The 20,836-nt window shown below is 37.9% G+C and overlaps 1 protein-coding gene across 3 annotated transcripts in view; it reads left to right on the top strand.

Annotated features, from left to right (window-relative positions):
• The window catches only part of NUCKS1 (nuclear casein kinase and cyclin dependent kinase substrate 1), a 33,232-nt gene extending 13,581 nt beyond the window's left edge, over positions 1–19,651 (top strand). Inside the window, exons 2-7 of one of the 3 annotated variants that reach the window (XM_019649702.1) lie at positions 4,078–4,127; positions 5,734–5,839; positions 8,640–8,695; positions 11,325–11,477; positions 12,216–12,362; positions 13,775–19,651. In XM_019649702.1, coding sequence (XP_019505247.1) covers positions 4,078–4,127; positions 5,734–5,839; positions 8,640–8,695; positions 11,325–11,477; positions 12,216–12,362; positions 13,775–13,974 — 712 coding nt within the window. In that variant the 3' untranslated portion in view covers positions 13,975–19,651. Of the gene's footprint in view, positions 1–4,033; positions 4,128–5,733; positions 5,840–8,639; positions 8,696–11,324; positions 11,478–12,212; positions 12,363–13,774 lie in introns of those variants that run through there. The other 2 variants (XM_019649701.1, XM_019649700.1) reach the window with 2 other exon arrangements.
• Positions 19,652–20,836: the final 1,185 nt, after the last annotated feature.

Here is a 20,836-nt window from a genome sequence, read left to right as displayed (position 1 = left end):
TATTCGCTGCATTTACCAGAACAATATAACTTCCTTCAGGGTAAAAATGGAAGTACAGTCAGCTTGACTGAGCTAAATAAAGTAGTAGATTGTTGTCACTCTATTTACCTGGAGAAAATGGTTTTGTGCTTTTTAAGTGGTATAAAGCTTAGGGTGTCAATAATTAAATGTGGGTTTCTGTTTAAATGTTCTGCTTCCTCACCTGGAGCTTGCTTGTTACCTTACTCCATATTTTGCCATGCAGGTTTATCATAAAGTAAAACTGGATTGTGTGGTCTTATTTGTTTTCTTACCTGTAAAGCTAGGAAGTTAGATCGTATCTCAAAGGTGTGGTAATTTCCATCTGAAATAATTGTAATCCTTGACTCTTCAGAATGTTAGTTTTACATACCTCACATTTCAGGAATATCTTTTGGTCTTAGATGGTTGCTGCTACTAGAAAGAAAAAACATTTGGAGGGTAGACATACCAGTATTTAGTAGAAAGAAGTTGATGATTAAGAGTGGAAGAGGAGGCCAGCCAAAGTTGGTTAAGAGCTCACTTAAGAGTGCAAGCCCTGAGCAACAGGGTCGCCGGTTCAATTCCTGGACTGAGCAGAGCTGCCAACAGGTGGCAGGTTGGCTCAGCTAAAAAAAAAAAATGAGGGCCGGCCGAGTGGCGCATTGGTTAAGAACTGGCTTGGGACGCCAGAGGGCCCCTGTTCGGATCCCACATATGAGGGCCAGTGACACTGCCCTCTACAGCTCAGATGCTGCACAACAGTTCAACCTGGAGCTGCGTTGCCGTGAGTCCCCGGTGTCGGCGTAGGCTGCAGCCCCTGCTGCAGTGGGCTGCCATAAGCTACTGAAAGTGGCTGGCAGCAGGCGTGAGCTTTCGTGAGCCGCCGTGAGCCACTGTGAGTGGCTGTCCAATGGCCGGCGAGCGACTGCCTCACCCAGGAAGAGCGCAATGATAATACCAACATAGGACAGTGAAGTGATGTCCTCCACAACTAGACTGAAGAACAAAAGGACAGCAACTTGTCTGTTCCCCTTCCCCCAATTCCCCAATAAAATCTTTAAAAAAGAGAACAAGGATAGAAAAAATATACTAAATAGTTGCCTTTTTAATTTGTTAGATTTAAAGTGACAAGTTCTTTAATATGGAAGAAACTAAATTTTCCTCTGTAGTTAGGGGCAGTAATGACTAAATGTCTGATAGGCTGAAAACTCCAGTGGCGCACACGTCCTCTACTGATGATAGCCTTTTCACCCCCAAATCTTTTGCTGATGCCAAGTCTGCACTTATCAAACACATCTCTTGAATTTGGTGTTCCGAATGAAAGAGAGACGACCCCTGTCCTCAAGAAATTCAATTTAGTAAGAAAGACAGACATTTAGTAAATTATATAGTACCACAGGTGAAAGGTGTGGGGGTGAGATTATATCTAATATGAGTGTGATTGATATGAACAGCATTTTAGGCCAAGGAGCAACATGACCAGGTGGTAAGAAACTATGATTGGAGAATTTTAAAAGTTCCTGGGTTGCTTGATTGTTAAGTGGCAAGAGATGAGAATTTAAAGAGATGGGATATTATCCTCTAAACTATTTTACAAAATTAGGCTCCTAACAAAGCTCTTAAATTTGGCCCTTAGAGCAAAAAGTTCAGAAAACACTTGAGTGCCTAGTTTTACCTTGCTCTGTACCAGAAATGTGGATGTAAGATATGGTTTTTACCTTCAGGAAACTCTAATGAAGAAAAAAATTATACAGCAATACTAAACTTTAATATAAATTTATTTAATTTACAGAGCAACTTTTTAGATCTGTCAGCAGCTTAGGTCATCCGTTTTAACAGAGGAGGATCTCAGGCCCAGAGAAATTAGTGATTTGCTTGAAGTTCTAGAACCAGAACCCAGGATTCCTACTAACAAAGATTCTGTACTTTAGAATTCCTTCCTGGAGTGTTCCACTACTAGCGATACACTAAAACGGTAACTATCATTGGCAAACTGTTAGAAAGTTCTTTATGTTGAACCCACACTTAATCTGCTCACCAAAGCCAAGCAGGTATATTTACTACTGCTTTCATTTCAAAGCCATAAAGTAACTAACACGTTTTCTCTTATTCAAGTTAAAAATCTAGTTTATTCAATTGTTCTTAGTATGACATACCCTTCACCATTCTAGTTACCCTTCGTTATATAGCCTCATAGGATGTATTTCTTGACTTAGGTACCCAGAAATTATAGCAATGTTTTAATGGTGATCTCACCAGCATGGATAAGCTACTATAGAATAATTATGGCTGCAGTTTCACAACCTATACATTAATTATTAGAGATAAAGACTTAAAACTCCCTCTTCTGGATACTTTCCTTCACCTGGTTCCATGTCCTATTTTCCTTGATCATAAGTAATGCAGAAAATGATCATCTTTGTGTTATGATCATAATACTGTTTCTCATGGCATCTATCATTAAAAATCACTACTTTGCGAGAACATGGGAGGCATTTGATTTCTAGCCCACCCCCCAAAGTACTTCAGTGTTTTTAGGTTTTTTAAAGATTTTATTGGGGGAGGGGAGCAGACAAGTTGTCCTTTTGTTCTTCATTCCAGTTGTGGAGGAAATCGCTTCACTGGCCCATGTTGGTATTATCATTGCGCTCTTCCCGGGTGAGGCAGATCGTTTGCCAGCCCTTGGACGGCCGCTCACGGCAGCTCTTGGCAGCTCATGCTGGCTGCCAGCCACTCATGGTAGCTTACCGCAGCCCACTGCAGTCTACGCCGTCACCAGCAACTCATGGCAGTCCAGCTCGAGCTGTTTTTCACCATATTAGCTGTAGAGGGCAATGTCACTGGTCCTCATGTGGGATCTGAACCAGGGCCCTGCTGCTGAGCTGGCGTCCCAACCAACGTGCCACTCGGCCAGCCCTGTACCACAGTTTCTTGATCCATTCCTCTACCAGTGGGCATTTCGGTTGTTTCCAAGTCTTGGCTATTGGAAATAGCGCGGCAATAAACATAGGGGTGCATATATTTTTTCAAATTAGCATCTTGGGTTTCTCTGGATAGATACCCAAGAGTGGAATTGCTGGGTCATACGGTAGTTACATTTCCAGTTTTTTGAGATACCTTGTGCTTGAATTTTGACCATCCTGTCTGAATTTAACTGGTGTCTTAATCTATAAAACCAGGAATATCCCTCTGCTCAGGTTTAATGGCATGTTTCTTTTAATCCTTTCAGTTTACTTGTTCAGTATTCATTTAGTTACAGTACACCTAAGGCTTTTGAAAGTCAGGCTATCTGGATACTTTACATGGAAGCTCGTGTGTGTGTGTGTGTGTGTGTGTGTGTGTGTGTGTGTGTGTGTGTGTGTGTAGTCTCCAGAGAAGGGATTTTAAACTTCTAGACTTAAAATGTGAAATAGGAAAATGGAATTAAGGTTTGTTCGAGATGTTAAAAAGATGCCTTACCTAGTAGGAAGTAGTTAACATTGAGTCAAATAGATTCATGGATTTGTGAGACTTTTGTATTTTTCTTAATTACAGACCCTTTAATAAAAAGCATCTCTTGAATGGATCAATTTTTTTCTTCCTCGTTTTTGTAAGGCATAACTTGCTGTCACCATAATTTGTATATTGTAATGTAATTAAATTTACAAATCACTTTGCCTTGAAAAAACTCAGTAATCTTATTTATCAGTATGCATGTGTACGTATGTATAGCAATAAGAAAAAGTAACTTTCACAGTTTTGGTTTGTGCATGTGATATCTCTATAAAATACAAATGGGAGTTTGGTTTATTTTGCTGTTTTATGTATATATTCGGGGTGTGAGGTTGTTTTGTGGAAAAGAATAGTATTTGAGCTATCACTGAGATGAGCAATATAAGAATTGTAGTTTAAAATACTTTTGGCTTAAGCCACACATTCCTGTAACAAAATGTGAAGCTTTTTGGCTGAGGTGTGAGGGCTTATTGAAAAATAATTTTCAGAGAGCTACTTCAAATTCTGTTTGGGAAAAACATGTTCTAATATCTTAGGGGAAAGTCCTACGTACTTTATGATCTTGATTAGAATCTCTTTTTACAGAAATAGGAAGGTCGTCGATTATTCACAGTTTCAGGAATCTGATGATGCTGGTAAGTTTTACGATTTTAATAAATTATAAATTGGGCCCTGCTTACTAGTAGAAGAATCACCAGCTTATGTACTTTTTTATTATGCTTTTGGAATGAGTTTTATTTTTTACTTTTAGACTGTATGTAAATTACATCAGGATCTGTGTCACCCAGAACAAAAGTTGAACTTGCATGGATTTTAACTTTTTCTTAGTAAATCATTGATAAAAACACTTGAATAATTTTTTTCTTACCAGTTTTGGCGTCCAAAGTTTAACTGTGCAATGATTCCGATGCAGTGTTTATTAGTTAATATATCTCCTGCTATAGTCACAGTTAAAACTTGTACCTTATAAATAGGGAATATTTTAGTTTTTGCATAGTAACGTAACTAAGATGAGAGTATTTTGTGAAACAATTTTGATTTGTGAACTGATTCATCATAGAATGAGTAATATATCTTAAATATTAGCCATAAAAGGTTGCTTTAGAATATGCCTATAATCTCATTATTTTCCAGATGCATTTATTATTCTTTTTTTAAATGTAGTATTACTTAGATAATAAGTGCACTTTGGGAAAACTTAAAAATGCAGAAATGTATAAAGAAGAGTAAAAAAATAACATATAATGCAGCCTCCAGAGGGAATACTAACATTTATTAAATGCTTGCTAAATGTTTGTATTTACTCGTTTAATCCCTCAGAACAATCCTGTTAAAATGGGGTATATATTATTTCCATTTTACAGATAAGGGAACTTGAGGCAAAGATTGGACTCTAGTTCCTTTAGCCAGCAAATGGCTATTTTAACCATTTTGTTGAAAAAGCTTTTAACTTTTTTTTTTCTTTTAAAAAATATGTTGAAGTCTTGCTATAGAATTTTTGGGTTCTGTCTCTCTCCCACCCTACCCCTACTTAAGAATGTCTTTCTCGTGTTATCAAAAGTTACTTGAAAAATTCCTATTAATGGTCGTATGATATTTCATAATAGAATTTATAATGTATCCAACCATTTAATTGCTGAAGTCCCAAACTACTTCCAGATTTTTGCCCTTATATATAATGGTGTAGTAAACCATTTTGGAAATAAACACCTTTAAGGTGTGGTAATTGTCTTTAGTTTTATAGGGCTTTTAAAATTGGAAGTATTTTCCTCAAATGCCAGAGTACTATATTTAATACTTTAATTTAAAAATAATTTATTTGATAACAGAAATTGTATTAGAATTGTAGAATTGTGGGATCTTTACATTCTAAAATGCTTATAATATAACCTAACCATATTACTAATAGTTTTCAAATTAATATGAAGATGTGGAAACATGGGGAAATCTTTAGTAAAAGGGTAGGATATAAAATGATAAGAGATATTTGGCTATAGATATATTAAAACAGACATGAGGACAAGTGGGTAATATGCAAAAATGGAAGTGATTTAGCTAAGGTGGTAGGACTGGGACAGAAAAATAATTTCTTTCTTTTTAATGAAAGAAAATTACTTGGGAAATCCTGCCGCCTCACCATTTAAATAGCATGACAGATAATTATCTCAGTAAATGCAGTGGTAATTTCTACATGTAGAAATCATAATATAGTTCACTGAATTTGAAAAATGCTCTGTTTAGATGAAGATTATGGAAGAGATTCAGGCCCTCCAGCTAAGAAAATTCGATCATCTCCCCGAGAAGCTAAAAATAAGAGGCGATCTGGAAAGAATTCACAGGAAGATAGGTAAGAGACATGGTTAATTTGTTCCTGCTTACACTGTCTACCACTCTGAGACGAGGGTAGTTTCTGACCTCTAAATTGGTGGAATCTTCATTTATTTTGGGAAGGCACTTATGGTCTACTTAATGTTATTTTGCATATTTCATCTTAGGCAGTGCTTTTGAGTCTAGAGGTTAGCCTCTTTAAGGTCTTGAGGCTTGCTTGGACTCAGCCCGGAATCAAAGGTGATCTTCAAGAATGCCTTTGTTGCTACCCAAACCTCTGTACATAAGCAGAAAGATAATTATGTAATTTGTTACCTAAGGTTAATATTGACATTTTCGTTGTAGTGATAGCAAATAACGAGTGGACCTTTCCTGTTCAAGACACAAATCACTGGTAGAATCATAACTAAAGCTTATAGTTTTTTAAGTTTTACTGTCTATAATCAATTATCCTTTGTTTAGATAATTGAATCATTTTGGGCAGTTTCCTTTTCCTTAGTTTTATAAATGAGTTCAGACGAATTGTAATTTTAACTAAAATTGCCTCATGAGACCCAGGATATTGTAACTTTTGCCTCTGCTTTTACAAGTATACACATACATTCTTATACTCAGTGTGGCATAATTGTAAGACCTCCTTGATGATGGTGAAAACTACCATTTATGACATTTCTAGTCTCTATTATGTGCTAATTTATATTCATTATCATTTAATTTTTACAACACCTTTATTAGGGAAAGTAGGTGTAACTTAAAGGGATTCAGTGATTTATCCAGGGTTACCCATCAAATAGACCCAGCAGGTTTTGAAACCATGTCTGTTAGATTCCGAAGTCCATTTTTTAAGTATGAGAAGTTCAAAGATATGAAGTAATATTTCTTACTAGTTCTTCTAAAATACTTACCTTCAAGCACTAAAATCACTATAATAAAGCCCTAGGCAAAGTCTTTTCCATTCTTTCCATTTACAGGATGGTAAATTTGTAGAAAGAGCAATACTAAATATATACTAAATACAGTATTTTTTTTATTGTTTGCTTGTACTGCTAACCTCTGCTATTTTCTTTCCTGGAAAATTTCAGAAATGTGGCTTTGAAGAGAAATAATGCAAAATTATACTGTGGGGACAGGTCTTCCATAGTTTCACAGTATGTCTCTCTAATACAGTTTTATACAGCAGCCCAACTTAGAACTATCTTTCATTATATTTGACTAACAAGTTCTATTTCTTCTAGGAATGAGCTTCTTTGTGGCCTGTTTTAATGTCTCCTCAATGTAATTGATATCTAGCCTAAATTTTTCCTTGTTATAGTCATTTGGCTTTATTATTCTCTCCCAAGTGTCAGGAACGGTTGAAAATAAATGTAGCTTTTATTGCCATTTGTATTAAGTGCCTTTTATGTTTATTCCCTTAGACCATATTATTATGTTGATTTTTCTCTTGGTCTCTACTTGATAGTTCAGCTTTTACTTGACTTTGTTGTAATGGGACTCGAGAATTAATGGTTTCTGTAAACTCAAGAACTAGAGAAAATGATATAATTCTTTATCATTGTCATAGACTTGTGAATTGAATGCTTGTTTTGCATAAAAACATTTATATAGAACGTCAAGGTTTCAGAATTATAGTGTTTCTTGGATCGGATTGCTTAGTAAAGAAATATGTTTGGTTTTCTCTTAACTTAGGAATCTTGGGTTCAGTAGTTTGTCATTTGAGTGTGGTCTAGATTATGGGAAATACCCAAAGAGATTAAGAAGACCTGCTATTTGAGAAAGGAAAGCTATGCAGGCAGTTTTTATATATGAGTGTTTTCTTTTTTTGTTTGTCAGAATTTCTCATAGAATCATAAAATTTTAGTACTAAAGAGGAATACCAAGAGATTTGCCTGAGATCATAAAACTAATGACAAAGATGGGACACTAGAACCCAGATTCCCGAGTTAAGATTTGTGAGGACATAAAATGTGCATCTTTGTGACTTTAAAAATTGTTTTATAAAACTTTGAAACTTCTCCTTATTTTTTTTACTTTGCAGTGACTTTTTTTTTTTTAAATTGGGGAACAGTGTGTTTTTCCAGGACCCATCAGCTCCAAGTCAAGTAGTTGTTTCAATCTAGTTGTGGAGGGTACATCTCAGCGGCCATGTGGGGATCGAACCAGCAACTTTGGTGTTATGAGCACTGTGCTCTAACCAACTGAGCTAACCAGCCTCCCCTTTGTGGTGATCTTGAGCTCACTTTATGATACAAGGCAGGCCTATGTGCTCATGTTTCTGATGCATAGAAATATTGGAGGCAAAAAATATTTAGTTAATTTTTATTTTCATTTTGCTTTAGTTAAATTTTTAGGCATATTATAATTTATATAACTGAATTCCAGTTTCCTTTAATAATTTAGATTTTGTTTGCATCTGTATTTTGTGCTCTCCATTTATTTGCCTACTTTATTACCACCATTGAGACATTATATAATTGTAGTATTTTTGTAGTCTGCCTCTAACAACAAAGAATTTTTTTCTTATGAACTAAGCCTTATCCACAGGTGAGTAATTTTCAGCCTCTATTGAGATACCTTCTTTTTTCCCTTGGGCCTCTTAGGAAGCAGTGGTTTCCTAAAGTAGATAAAATTGTGCTTATTCACCAACATCCCTATAAAATAGGGAAATAATAGAAGCAACTTTACTCCTCAGCATCTGTTTGACTATTTTATGTATAAAGGAGGTTTTCTTCAGTGTTCTTCTCCAGTCAGATACCAGAGATCCGTGTTCACTTAGATTTTGATCTAATAACTTGCAAACTTTTTACTCCTTCCCCTTGTAGTGAGGACTCAGAAGAAAAAGATGTGAAGACCAAGAAAGATGATTCTCATTCAGCAGGTAATAAACAATTTTTAATGTAATAGGTAATCTTTATTTATTGGACACTTTAATAAGCAGTTTTATAGTAATGCCTGGCGCTATTGTAAATTCTGGCATTACAGAGGTGTTTCCATCTTTGAAGAGCTCATAGTGATTCTCAATCCTGGTGGTGTATGACAGTTACCTGTGAAGGTTTTTTCTAACATACTTATGCTTCTCCCCACCCCAGGATTTCTGATTCAGTGGGTCTAGGTGGGATATTGATTGGGGCTTTGTTTTTGTTTGTTTGTTTGTTTGTTTGTTTGTTTTTAAGTATTTACAGGTTATTCTTATACATAGTCAAGATTGAAAACCATTTATATGAACAAATAAAAGACATCAAACTAAGTAGAATAAGAACATATATAATACTAAGTGAAATAGGCATAAACAGAGGGGAGTGATCAACTCTGGGTTGAGAAGCAAACAACGGTTAGTTTCAGTCCTTTTTTTTTTAAGATTTTATTGGGGAATTGGGGGAAGAGAACAGACAAGTTGCTGTCGTTTTGTTCTGTACATGTTTGTATTATCATTGCGCTCCTCCTGGGTAAGGCAGCCGCTTGCCGGCCATTGGACAGCAGCTCACGAAAGCTCACGCCAGCTGCTGGCCAGCCCCACTGTAGCCTACGCCGTCACTGGCTACTGACGGCAGTCCAGCTCCAGGTCGAGCTGTTGTTCACTATCTTAGCTGTAGAGGGCGCAGCATCACTGGCCCTCATGTGGGATCCGAACCGGGGCCCTGCTGCTCAGAGATGGCGTCCTAAGCCAGCTCTTAACCAACGCACCACTTGGCAGGCCCCCAGTCCTACTCTTTTTTTAGCTGGGAAGTAATCCTTTGAAATAGTAGCCACAGGGAACACTTTTTTTTTTTTTTTTAGCTGAGCCATCCTGCTACCTATTGTCAGCTTAGCGGCAGCTCGGCTCGAGCCGGGCATTGAACTGGGGAACACTTTTTTTTGCAAAAATTTTAATTTAATGTTGCTGAGCTGCCAACAGGTGGCAGTATGGCTCAGCTGGTGAGAGCACGTGCTTCTAACAACAAGGTTGCTGGTTTGACTCCCGTTTGGGATAGTGGGCTATGCCCACCTGCAACTAAGATTGAACTCGGCACCTTGAGCTGAGCAGCCGCAAGCTGCCGACGGGGCAGCCAGATGGCGACTGGCGCCCTCCACAACTAAGATTGAAGGACAGCAACTTGGCTGTAACCCCTTCCCCAATTCTCCAGTAAAATCTTTTTTTTTTTTTTTTTTAAGAATTTTAAAAGAATTGATGAGGACATTCCATGGCCAAATAAAATATTAAGTCTTGATTACTTATTGTTGGCGTTTTATTATTTTTTTTAATTTAACTCTTCTAAGAATTGAGAGTTTATTCCATATTGCTCCCAACCACTTTGGTTTTGACCTGCAGCCCACTACATCTGCCTTACTGGATCTCCCTTTAAAACTAGACTGCTATTTAGCTGGTATGTGGATGGTAGAGTTCCCCTGAACACACTCCACTAGGCTGCTTTGCTTTCATTCCTTTTCAAGTCTGCTACCTGACTGTCGAAATTGAAAATAAATTGTAGTAACCTTTTGTGCTATCTAGTGATGCTATGATAATATAATATGCACTTTTATTCATCTGCCTTGTGCACTTGAATTTGAATCTCTTGCATTTATTAGCTTATTGAGCACTTCAAGAGAAATAACTGTACTAGTACTAAGCATACCTCCTACCAGGTGGGTTTAATTTTGAGTTTACCAAGTCAGCTCTTACTCCCTGTGTCTATTTGTCTCCAGATGAGGTTTTTGGCAGTGAAAGTGATGACTTGAACACGCACCAAGGCAAGGCTTATAGGACTACAAGTGCTTCCAGAAAAGAAACAGCTAAACTTGAACAGAATAAGGGGGTCTCAAGTCCAGGAAAAGGGCTGTAGATAGAGATCAACACAGATATACCTTGATCTAGAGCCAGTAGGCTTGGCAGCCTGCCCTGTGACCAGATTTATTCACAAACACAACTGTGTTGAATTTTGTTTTAATTAACAGACTATTGCATATGAAAGTAATTTTATAAACTTGTATTAAGAACTAATTGATTTAAATATGTGCTTTAAAGATTTACCTCAATCCCCTCTAAATTAAAATGGCCACGTCTCACTCATTGGAAAGGATAGTTTTGCTTAATTTTAGGGTCTTCAGATGTTTTGTATCTTAGAATAAATATAATTGGAAGATAGTCTTACCCTCTTCCACTATTTAAAAATATTAACTTCAGATTCTAAAAACTGAACATATATTTAAATATAATTGAGAATTTTAGGGCAAAGCAATGATATAAGTTTAAAGTGTGTTACAGGAAGCATATGTTCACACCTAAATTCAGCTTTATTATTACTTAAAACTACATGCCTAAGTTATTTTACATGTAATAGTGGGGCACATAATCTTATTCAAGTTCATTCTTTATGTTTTAGCTCCTCTTTTGTAGGCATTTTAGATGATCACCTTCACCCTTTTTTAATGAAATAAAGCTGCAGGTTATATCATATTGACCACTGCATTGGCTTTTCTAGTTAGCTGTGAAATAAACACAACTCTTGCATCATAACTTGGTATTGCAGAGGACAGTGAAGATGAAAAAGAAGATCATAAAAATGTGCGCCAACAACGGCAGGCAGCCTCTAAAGCGGCTTCTAAACAGAGAGAGATGCTCATGGAGGACGTGGGCAGCGAGGAGGAGCAGGAGGAGGAGGACGAGGCGCCATTCCAGGAGAGTACGTAAAGCTGGCGCGTCGCTGTGCTCGTGGTTGTGGATGCTAAACGTTACAGACGGTCCCGTAAATCACTCACTGTTAGAAGAGATGACAGCTTTGACATCGGTTGATATTTTAAAAGGTTCAGAGGTTCCCATCGTTATGGTGCCCATCATTTGTACGCACATACTTAATGAACAATTGTTAAAGTTACATGGTCAGTGTTGTGATTAAGATTTGTGTTTTAGCCCGGAGGAGAAGGGTGTAGACCTCTTTCCCTGACAAAAAAGTGTTAATAACAGAATTTACAAGTTTCACGGGTTACCCAGATTAATTAGTTACGTGTATTATTGCTTTGTATGTAGTTTTATTGTTTCATTTGTTCATAGTTGGACCGAACACACCAAGTCAGTTTCATTTCATTTCCCTGGTCTCATCAGTACTATATGGGAATGATATAACTACTGAAAGTTGTTTGATGGCTTCAATTTTTATTCAGATTTAATTCTGTCTCTTCCTGCTTTCAAGCAACTCTTCAAACGAATCAGTCATATAACCCTCATGTGCATGCTAAACCCATTTTACAGGTGGGGCCAGTGACAACTCCCACCAAATTGGTAGTACAGCTGCAAATAGAATCCAAGCGTGTTTGACTCCCAACTCCCATGCTCCAGTCATTCTTAGCACTCTCTCCCTTTGTTCACTTGGAAGGATGTATACATTAAGTTGGACGTTGAAATTCTTCTTTCCTCTCAGAAGATTCCGGCAGCGATGAAGATTTTCTAATGGAAGATGACGATGATAGTGATTATGGCAGTTCAAAAAAGAAAAACAAAAAGATGGTTAAGAAGTCCAAACCTGAGAGAAAAGAAAAGAAAATGCCCAAACCCAGGCTAAAGGCTACAGGTGAATTGAAATTAAATTACTGCTTTAAAAAATTTCAAAAACCAATAAACTTTCTCTATAGAAATTCTTCATTAGGGCTTGGCATTGGCCACATAGTTAATAAGAATAAACTAATTCTGAAAGGATCCTGTCTTCTGCACATGCACCTGGAAATATCATTTATTTAGTAATAAGGACTTCAGCCCATCTAAGAGTCTGCTGGCTTAGCCTTGTTCTCATACATAAGCAAGATTTGGGAATGACCTAAGTGTGTTAGGCAAGGTGTTAGAAATACTGTGTCAACATAGCTATGACTGCCCTTTCTTCCTCATCAAGATCCCAATACCAGCTGCTAGTGAAGACTTGAAATTGTGGGAACGCACACCTACATAATACATTTAAGTTCTGTGTTCTGATCCCTACACCATCCTCTGTGCTAGCAGAATAAAACCACACTTGACGACATGCATTCATTGTGCTTGTGGTTTCTGTCAGATACTCTCCTAGTCAGAGCTAAGTTTGTCATTAAATCAGAAAGCTAGATTTTTTTTTATTCCTGCAAATAGAATTGGTGATTTTATTTATTTTATTTTTTTTTAAGATTTTATTGGGGAATCGGGGAAGGGGAGCAGACAAGTTGCTATCCTTTTGTTCTTCAGTCTAGTTGTGGAGGACATTGCTTCACTGGCCCATGTTGGTATTATCATTGTGCCCTTCCCGGGTGAGGCAGATCGGCCGCCGGCCTCTGGACGGCCACTCACGGCAGCTCTTGGCAGCTCACACCAGCTGACGGCTGCTAACGCTGGCTGCTGGCTACACACAGTAGCTTATGGCAGCCCACTGCAGCAGGGTTGCAGCCTACGCCATTGCCGGCGACTCATGGCAGCCCAGCTCCAGGTCGAGCTGTTCACCATTTTAGCTGTAGAGGGCAGTGTCACTGGCCCTCATGTGGGATCCGAACCAGGGTCCTGCTGCTCAGAGCTGGTGTCCCAGGCCAGCTCTTAACCAACACGCCAATCGGCCGGCCCTAGAACTGGTGATTTTTAAACTTTTTACTCATCACTCTTATTGGGAATCCTGGAACTATCAAAAGTTATTCGATGGCTTCCCTTTTCACTCAGATTGTCATATCCTTCTTGACTCACTTTTTAAACAAACAACTTTTAGTTTCACAAGCCACTAAGAATGATGTGTAGCTCTGTCCATTCTGTTGCTGTATTATGAGCATTACTGCTAACAATATTACAGCAGTGCTGGTAAAAAGTGATTGGAAACCAGTGTCCACCTCAAGTTTTAGTAAGCTTTGGGGTGCTCGCTATAGATTTAATCTTACCAGATTGGTTTTGGGGAAAATGGGCGGGGGGGGGGTTGTAGCTTATTTTTATTAAAGACATGTTTTTTTCTTTCCTTCCCCACATTGGTTCTTCTCTCAGTGACGCCAAGTCCTGTGAAAGGCAAAGGGAGAGTGGGCCGCCCCACAGCTTCAAAGGCCTCAAAGGAAAAGACTCCTTCTCCCAAAGAAGAAGACGAGGAACCGGAAAGCCCTCCAGAAAAGAAAACATGTGCAAGCCCTCCACCTGAGAAGTCGGGGGATGAAGGGTCTGAAGATGAAGCCCCATCTGGGGAGGATTAAAAGTGATGGTGGTTTAGGGAGAGATTTTATTAAAAAAAAGAGGGGGAAAAAGGAAAAAAAAGAAAACCTACTTAAGATAGAACATGGTTTTGGCTATGGCTTGACTCATGGGCTTTCAGTGCTTTTTTTCCTTTTGTTAAAAGTAACATTTTCTCTTTTTTTTTTTTTTTTTTTTAAGGAAACCATTGTATGTTTAATTTACCTTTTTGTCTATTGGTCTGCTCTTTGCCACCACCCTCTCTTCCCCCTCCCTTTTTCCATGTCAAATTAATCACTGGATTGACTGCTTCATCTTTTTATTTTTGATGGAAGGTATACATACCACAGTTGTAAAACAATAAGATTTGAGATGAACACTATGGAAATGTTGCTTTTTCCTAAATGGCAGCAAGTTGAGCAGTAATCAAAAACATAGAAGCGTTTTAGTTAAAAATGATTGCTTCTTTCTCTACTTGGACTTTTTAAAAAACATGAATTGTCATCTAATACAAGTTTATATATCTATATACGCAAGTATAGATGTCTAAAAAAATCATGACTACCACTGATGGGGCAGGTAGGAAAAGGAGATGAATTCTGAATTGTTACTAAAAGTATCCATATTTTTTACCTTGGGGGCACATGAGGGAATGGGGTTACCTGATCTTGTTTGGGGGGGGGGGATTGTTTTTTCCCCCCATCACTTGTTATCTAAGAGACTCAGAGCCAGTGATCCCTTTATCCTGCTACAGTCTTTAAGGAACTTAAAAAAGAAAAAAAAACAAGGGCCGCCAAAACGTAAATCACTCTTGATTTCCTATTTCATTCTCTAATGATTCATGTTTTAAAATATATATGTATCTATTGTTTCTTGAATAGAATTTTACCAAGGGTCAAAAAAATAACCTGAGGATTTAAATGGCAAGAACTATACATCACAGTGGATTTCTTCTCAAACTGACAATGTTTAGGTTTTAAGCAAATAAAGTACCAGTTAATGTGAAACTCATTCACAAAAGACTTGAGATTTTTCCTTTATGAAAACAATTGAAATTCTTTTATGCCATAAAATGTGCATTAAGATCTCATGAACCATGCTGAGTTTTTATTTGGGATTAGAACATTTTCCTATTCATACACCTATCTGCCCATTTCTTCATAGAAGTGTGGGATGAAGTGCATCTGGGCTTCCTGCTGCTGAGTAGGACCCCTTTGCACGCCCCCTCTGGCGCCTCCCAGTCCAGCTACAGGACACGCCTTCTCCTGGCTCTGTCTCCACTACTTCACAGCCTATGCTGAATGCTGCTTCCACACGATTCTGTTTGCTTTTGTCTTTTTACTGGTGCCCCAGCTTACTGCTCATGTTGCTTAAAGCGGGAGTTTAAGGGGCCCAGCAGGACTAGAGAACGGCATGCATTCAGGAAGTCGATGTGCAGTTGATAACAGACTACATGCCCTATGAAAGCAGTCGGGTTAGATCTGTAAGTTGGAGCCTCCACATTCTGTTACCATGAGCTTCTGGGAGCAAAGGTTAGGCGCCTTCGTGCGCTAAGAAGTTGAAAAATTAGTTTAACCTGTCTTTATCTAGACTTGCTTCCTCAATATTATATGTGTGTGGTTTACTTTCTTTAATTACAGCATTTTTTTTTCAGACAACATGGCTTTCTTGCAGATGTTCCTAGAACAAAAAGTTATTTAAGGAATATTTTTACTCTGATTTTTAAGACACTTTAAGGAATATTCTTACTCTGTTATTTTAAAAAAGAAAAAAACACACCCAGTGGCAGAGTCATTTCACTGTTGCACTATGTGTTAAAGAATGAATTTGAAGATTATAGTACTTGGCCAAAAATGGAAAGCTTGAACATAAGTAGCAGTTGGATTGTTAACTTTCATGATGGTTAACTTTATCATCGTTGTGAACTTGGTATGAGGGTTTTAAAGATTATTCTGTTTGCTTTAGTGGGTTTGTTCAGGTGTCCAATTTTAACAAGGTTTCTGTTCATCTAGTAAGAGACCTATCAGTGTTTCCACCATGCACTTCTATTTTTAGGGGTTTATAACTTAAGTCTTACATTCCTAGTAACATTTGGGCTTTTCTTAGATTAAGTTTTGTGAATATTGCTGGGAAGGGGTCTTTTAAAACTTTAGCTTCAGTACTTGATGTAACAGCCTCTTTAATATATTAATCTGCACTAACAACTCTGATACACGCACATGCTTGAGACGTCATCCTGTCTTCTAGATTACTTGTGTGCATTTGGTTGGGCTTTTTGTTTGGGATCCCGTTTTAAAAAATTAACTCATGAGATTGAAAAACGTGTTATATTTTTCTAATAGACTGGACGAAAGGATCTATGTCCCCAAGTGAGACAGGCTCTGAATGACCTTGGTTTTCTCCACTTTGTATTGACGATTTAAAACACTCTGGTCTTCCCCTCAAATCATGCATGCAAATAGGGCAGCTGTGGTGTCTCAACTGGAAACGGGTGCTCAATAGTCAGGCTTGATAATGATGTCAGGACGGGTTACAAGCTGTTTAAACCGATAGTGGCTGGCATTGGCACCACCCTTGACAACTCCCTTTCTCTAGTGTGCCTATGGTGAAATGGCAGTAGCGTTCCCTGTCTTGTTTTGCAGTGCTCAGGAGGTGGGACATGAACTTTGAAGGCTCTTGTTTGTGTTGCCTGAATTCTCTCTTAGGCTTCCCTCTAGAACATGGATTTCAGCAGCTATGCTGACTGACACTACATTCTAGTTCTTAAGATTTTTTTCTTTTTCTAGACTTCCCAACACACACAACTAGACATGGGTAGCTTATATCTTATTAAATCTACCTGTAACTTGCTGCTGCTTTTAGCCCTCCCCACTGCAGATTGGGATAAATGGAGTGGGCCCAAAGGATACGTTTTAATTTCAATAATGGTAGATTGGTCCTTTCTAAAAACGTCTCTCGCTTTCATCTCTCCACTCGCTACTGAGTCCATAAAGGAAAATTAATGGGTGTGTCCTCCTTTATGGAGATGAGTGGACTTCTTTTAATTTGGAAAAATAGTTGATTTCCCATAAAGGAGCTTTGGTACTGGTGTTTCTTTCACGATAACTGGTTTGCCCCAGGTTCAATCTTCAATACTTATTCTTGGTACTGGTTCAAATAGCATTTTCTTATAAGTTAACTAATCAAGAGTAGAATTTGAAGTTACAATCCAGCAAAATTTTTGCCGCTCTTAGGGATATAGTCTGCTAAACTGAAATTGATACTTTTTTTAAGAAAATATATTTTATCCATGACCAAGTAACAAGTAGATTTTAGAGGACTGGTTGGGGAAAGGGGACTGTGCTTTTCTTTAAACAAACCAGTTTAGGAGATGCCTTGAGAGTGGTCGAAAGGCAAGCGCAGAAGTTAATGCCTGTAGCAACGGGGAAAGCTTTATGAAAGCTCAGGTGGCCATTGTCGAAGTGCAAAAGGGCATGTCTGCATCACCAGCAAGCTGCACTGAGAAGCAGAAACTTATCCCAGGGGGGAAAGGAAGAAACCTGGGCGCTGGTCTTGCCCTCATTCTGACTTAGATACTTAAATAGAACCAGTAATACACATTTCCTGCCACGGGACTGGAAAACTGACGAGCTGGTTGCTCTTCAGGTTAAAAAATTGTCCTTTTCTCTGGGATTGGAGCTGGATTATTTGGAAAGGGAATTAGTTTATTGTTTAAATATTGGGACATCAGACTAGCCAAGTTTCAATCTGCAACCCATTTTCCCTTTGTCTTGGGATAAACTTGATGCAGAGTGACTCTGAATCCCAAGTCCCTAAGTTACACCTCTTTTTCAAAGCCTAATTCACAAAATTCACGGTGCTGACTGTGTATTAACCACTATTGGGAAAAGTCCCATAAACCTGCCTGTTGCCATGCCAATGGAGTGACTGAACTGGTGACATCTGTTTGAGCATGCTTTGTGTGGCTGGTGGAATGCCACCATTGTGCATACACTTTGTACATCAGGGTTGAAGGGAGGGTTTTCTAGATTTACTGGGGGAGGGTAAAATTGGGATTTTTTTTTTTTCCTTTTTCAATGGGGTGTAGGGGTATAGTACTCAGCTTATGCCCTAAATAACATGTATAAAAACCCCTGAAGTATTGTGTGGGTGTGTGTGTGTGAGAGTGTGTGTATATGTCTGGCAAACCTTTGTCTTCTGGAAATTAGTGAATTCTTTTTTTTCCTCCAGAAGTATTTGTTACAAGATTTGTAAATAAGAGCTCTACTTAGTTTGTTTACCATGAACATGTTGCAGCAAACCTTATACACCTAGTTCCTGGATTTAAGGAGAGACTTGCCAGGTTAAGCAGCAGCCACGTTCTCAGTAATTGCTTGCCTCGATTCATCTTTCAGACTTCATTTTGACAGCACTAAAATTCCCAGTCTTCCTTAATTTTAGTCCTTAATCTTTTATGTTCTGAGCAGGAAGTGTAAAAGAGGAACCTGTTTAAATGTATTTAATTATAAGTCCATGGGCTGAGACCAGGGCATCCTTTGCTTAATACTGCAATGTTGCTAAGATATATGTGATCAGACAGCAGAGGGTTGGGCATTCCTGCAATACCTTTACAGTGCTGAGATCTGCAGCATGGTACTAAGGAAGTTCAAGTTCGAATGTAACCACTTTATTTAAAAAGTTTTAATTTAAATGAAATGGGATCGAAGTGAACATGATTTTGTTGACCATGTTCGTGAATTATAGATGCAACATGCATTGGTAGACTTGTGTGATGGTCTTTTGTGATACTTAATTTTTACACATCCCAGTCTGTATGTATCTGCATAGACAAAGAAAAAAACAAACTCCTGCTTTCTTTTATTGAAGGGTTTCCAGGACTGCGTGTCTGCTCCTGAGCTCTGTTTTAAGTATGTGTATCCTTTGCTTGTATTTTGTATTAAAAAATAAGAAAAAGAACCCTTTATTGTTGAGCATGTTGGCATTGTCCCCTTTATTTTTTTCTCTTTTTGGGACATATGAAGCAAGTTATTCTTTTTCTGTATCTTTTTTTCTTTTGTAAACTTTTTTGTTTTGTTTTGTTTAAAAACGGCTTTATAAAAGGGCTTTTATAACCCAGATGTGTGCTCTGTGTACTTCTTGTAATACTCCCAAGCAAATACACTGACCTATAGAGCTGACCACCTTGGCTTGTCAGCTCCCAGTCCAGCCTGACTTTGTGGTGGGGATTGGAGGAGGCCACTGTTTCCTGAATGAATTCTTTAGAAGCTGACAGTGACCATCACTCTCTTTGGTAACAAGAAAAGCATGTCTTGTCTCAAAAATCAAAAAGAGTAATTAGCTAATACTTCAGAGTATGTATTCAAGAGGCAATAGATTCACTAACAATTTGTCAAGGCATGAGGATTCCTAGTTAGCATGTTTCTTCATGTTTACATCCAAGGTTATGAAGTGTGGAGGGCAAAATTCAACAATCATAATAAAGGATAATGTGTATACTCACAAAACACATTTGCATTCAATTTCAAATACCCATAACTACACTGTTGCAATTTTAGAATTAAATATTCTTAAGTGGTCAAAATGCTACAAGATCCTTCTTTAGAATTGGGCTGATAATGTAGCTTAGGGCTTTTTTTCAATCTGCCCCTTGTTTATGTTCTTGCCTTGTCATGCAAATATTTAGTTAATGTGTAAACTCAACTTGACTTTGAAATTAAATGCTTTCTGCATGCCGTTATCCGTGGCTAACTTGACATCATTTCTTAAGAGAGTTGTTTGTACCAGATCAAAGTAGACCGGAAGAATATTAACTAGCCGTTCTTATAATATGTAGGTGTTTTATGATTAACATACCAGATTTTTGTTTCAGTAAAATGCTGAAGAAGTACAGTCTTTAAAGGATTTCAAAAACCAGGTGGACAAACATCAGAGGCGTAATAGAGGATTGGTTTGGTAAAACACACGTGGAGCTGCCTGGACTACACATGAGCATTACTATACAGTAATTTAATACTAGCTACACAGCACTTGGCAGTTTATGAAGAGTTTATTTACATATTATCTTAGTTTTCCCAACAACCGAGATGGGCCAGATGTTTGTTACTCCAATTTTGCAAAAAATAAACTGGTTCAGGTAGGATGTGTTTTGATGTGACTAGGATGTGATACAAGGGTTTGAATCAGGTTGTTCTGTGTGCTTTAAATTGTCACAGCTCCCATTGTCTTGTATAAATGGGTCCCTTGAGCCTTCTTCCTGATAACCTTTTGAGCATTTGAACCAGTCCAAATGAGTTATACCAGAGATTTAATGGGAAAAAAATTCTTTAATGTGAGATAAGAAAATTTCTCATTAAATACTTAAATTTACTTGAAAATTCCTGTTGTCTCTAGATATGAAGTTGCACCTTATTTTAAAAGCACTTATTTTCTGATTATATTTTATAGTAATACCTAGGAAAACATCATCTTGACTATACAGCCCTTATCCTCTGCCAGTAGAGGGCAGTGTTAGTCCTTCATATACTTAGCTAGTGGGACCCTTCTCACCCCATCTCATTTTTAGATAGGTTTCTCCTGGGCTCAGTGTCCTGTATCAGGACACCCACCTACTTGGGTTAGAGAGGTTCCATCATCAGTGTGCCCACTCAACATCCTAGAGTATACAGCAGCAATATTTTCTGGATTTTAACTGCAAAGTAGAATCTCTTGATTCATATACATCTGTCTTCTTAGGTTCTCTTTTCAACTCCCAAATGCTATGTGGATGACATCCCAAAAGGAAAGTACGCTTACGTTGCTTTTTAAAATGCAGCTGTGAATGGGCCCTAGTTTGAAACAGGTGTTGCCTTTTGAAATAACCCTCCAGCTCAATAGCCTTGTCACAAA

The sequence above is a fragment of the Hipposideros armiger genome, unplaced genomic scaffold (genome assembly GCF_001890085.2).
Source record: "Hipposideros armiger isolate ML-2016 unplaced genomic scaffold, ASM189008v1 scaffold_134, whole genome shotgun sequence".
Lineage (NCBI taxonomy): Eukaryota > Metazoa > Chordata > Mammalia > Chiroptera > Hipposideridae > Hipposideros > Hipposideros armiger.
The sequence above is the reverse complement of the archived record's forward strand: the minus strand, read 5'-3'. Positions and strand labels throughout refer to the sequence as shown.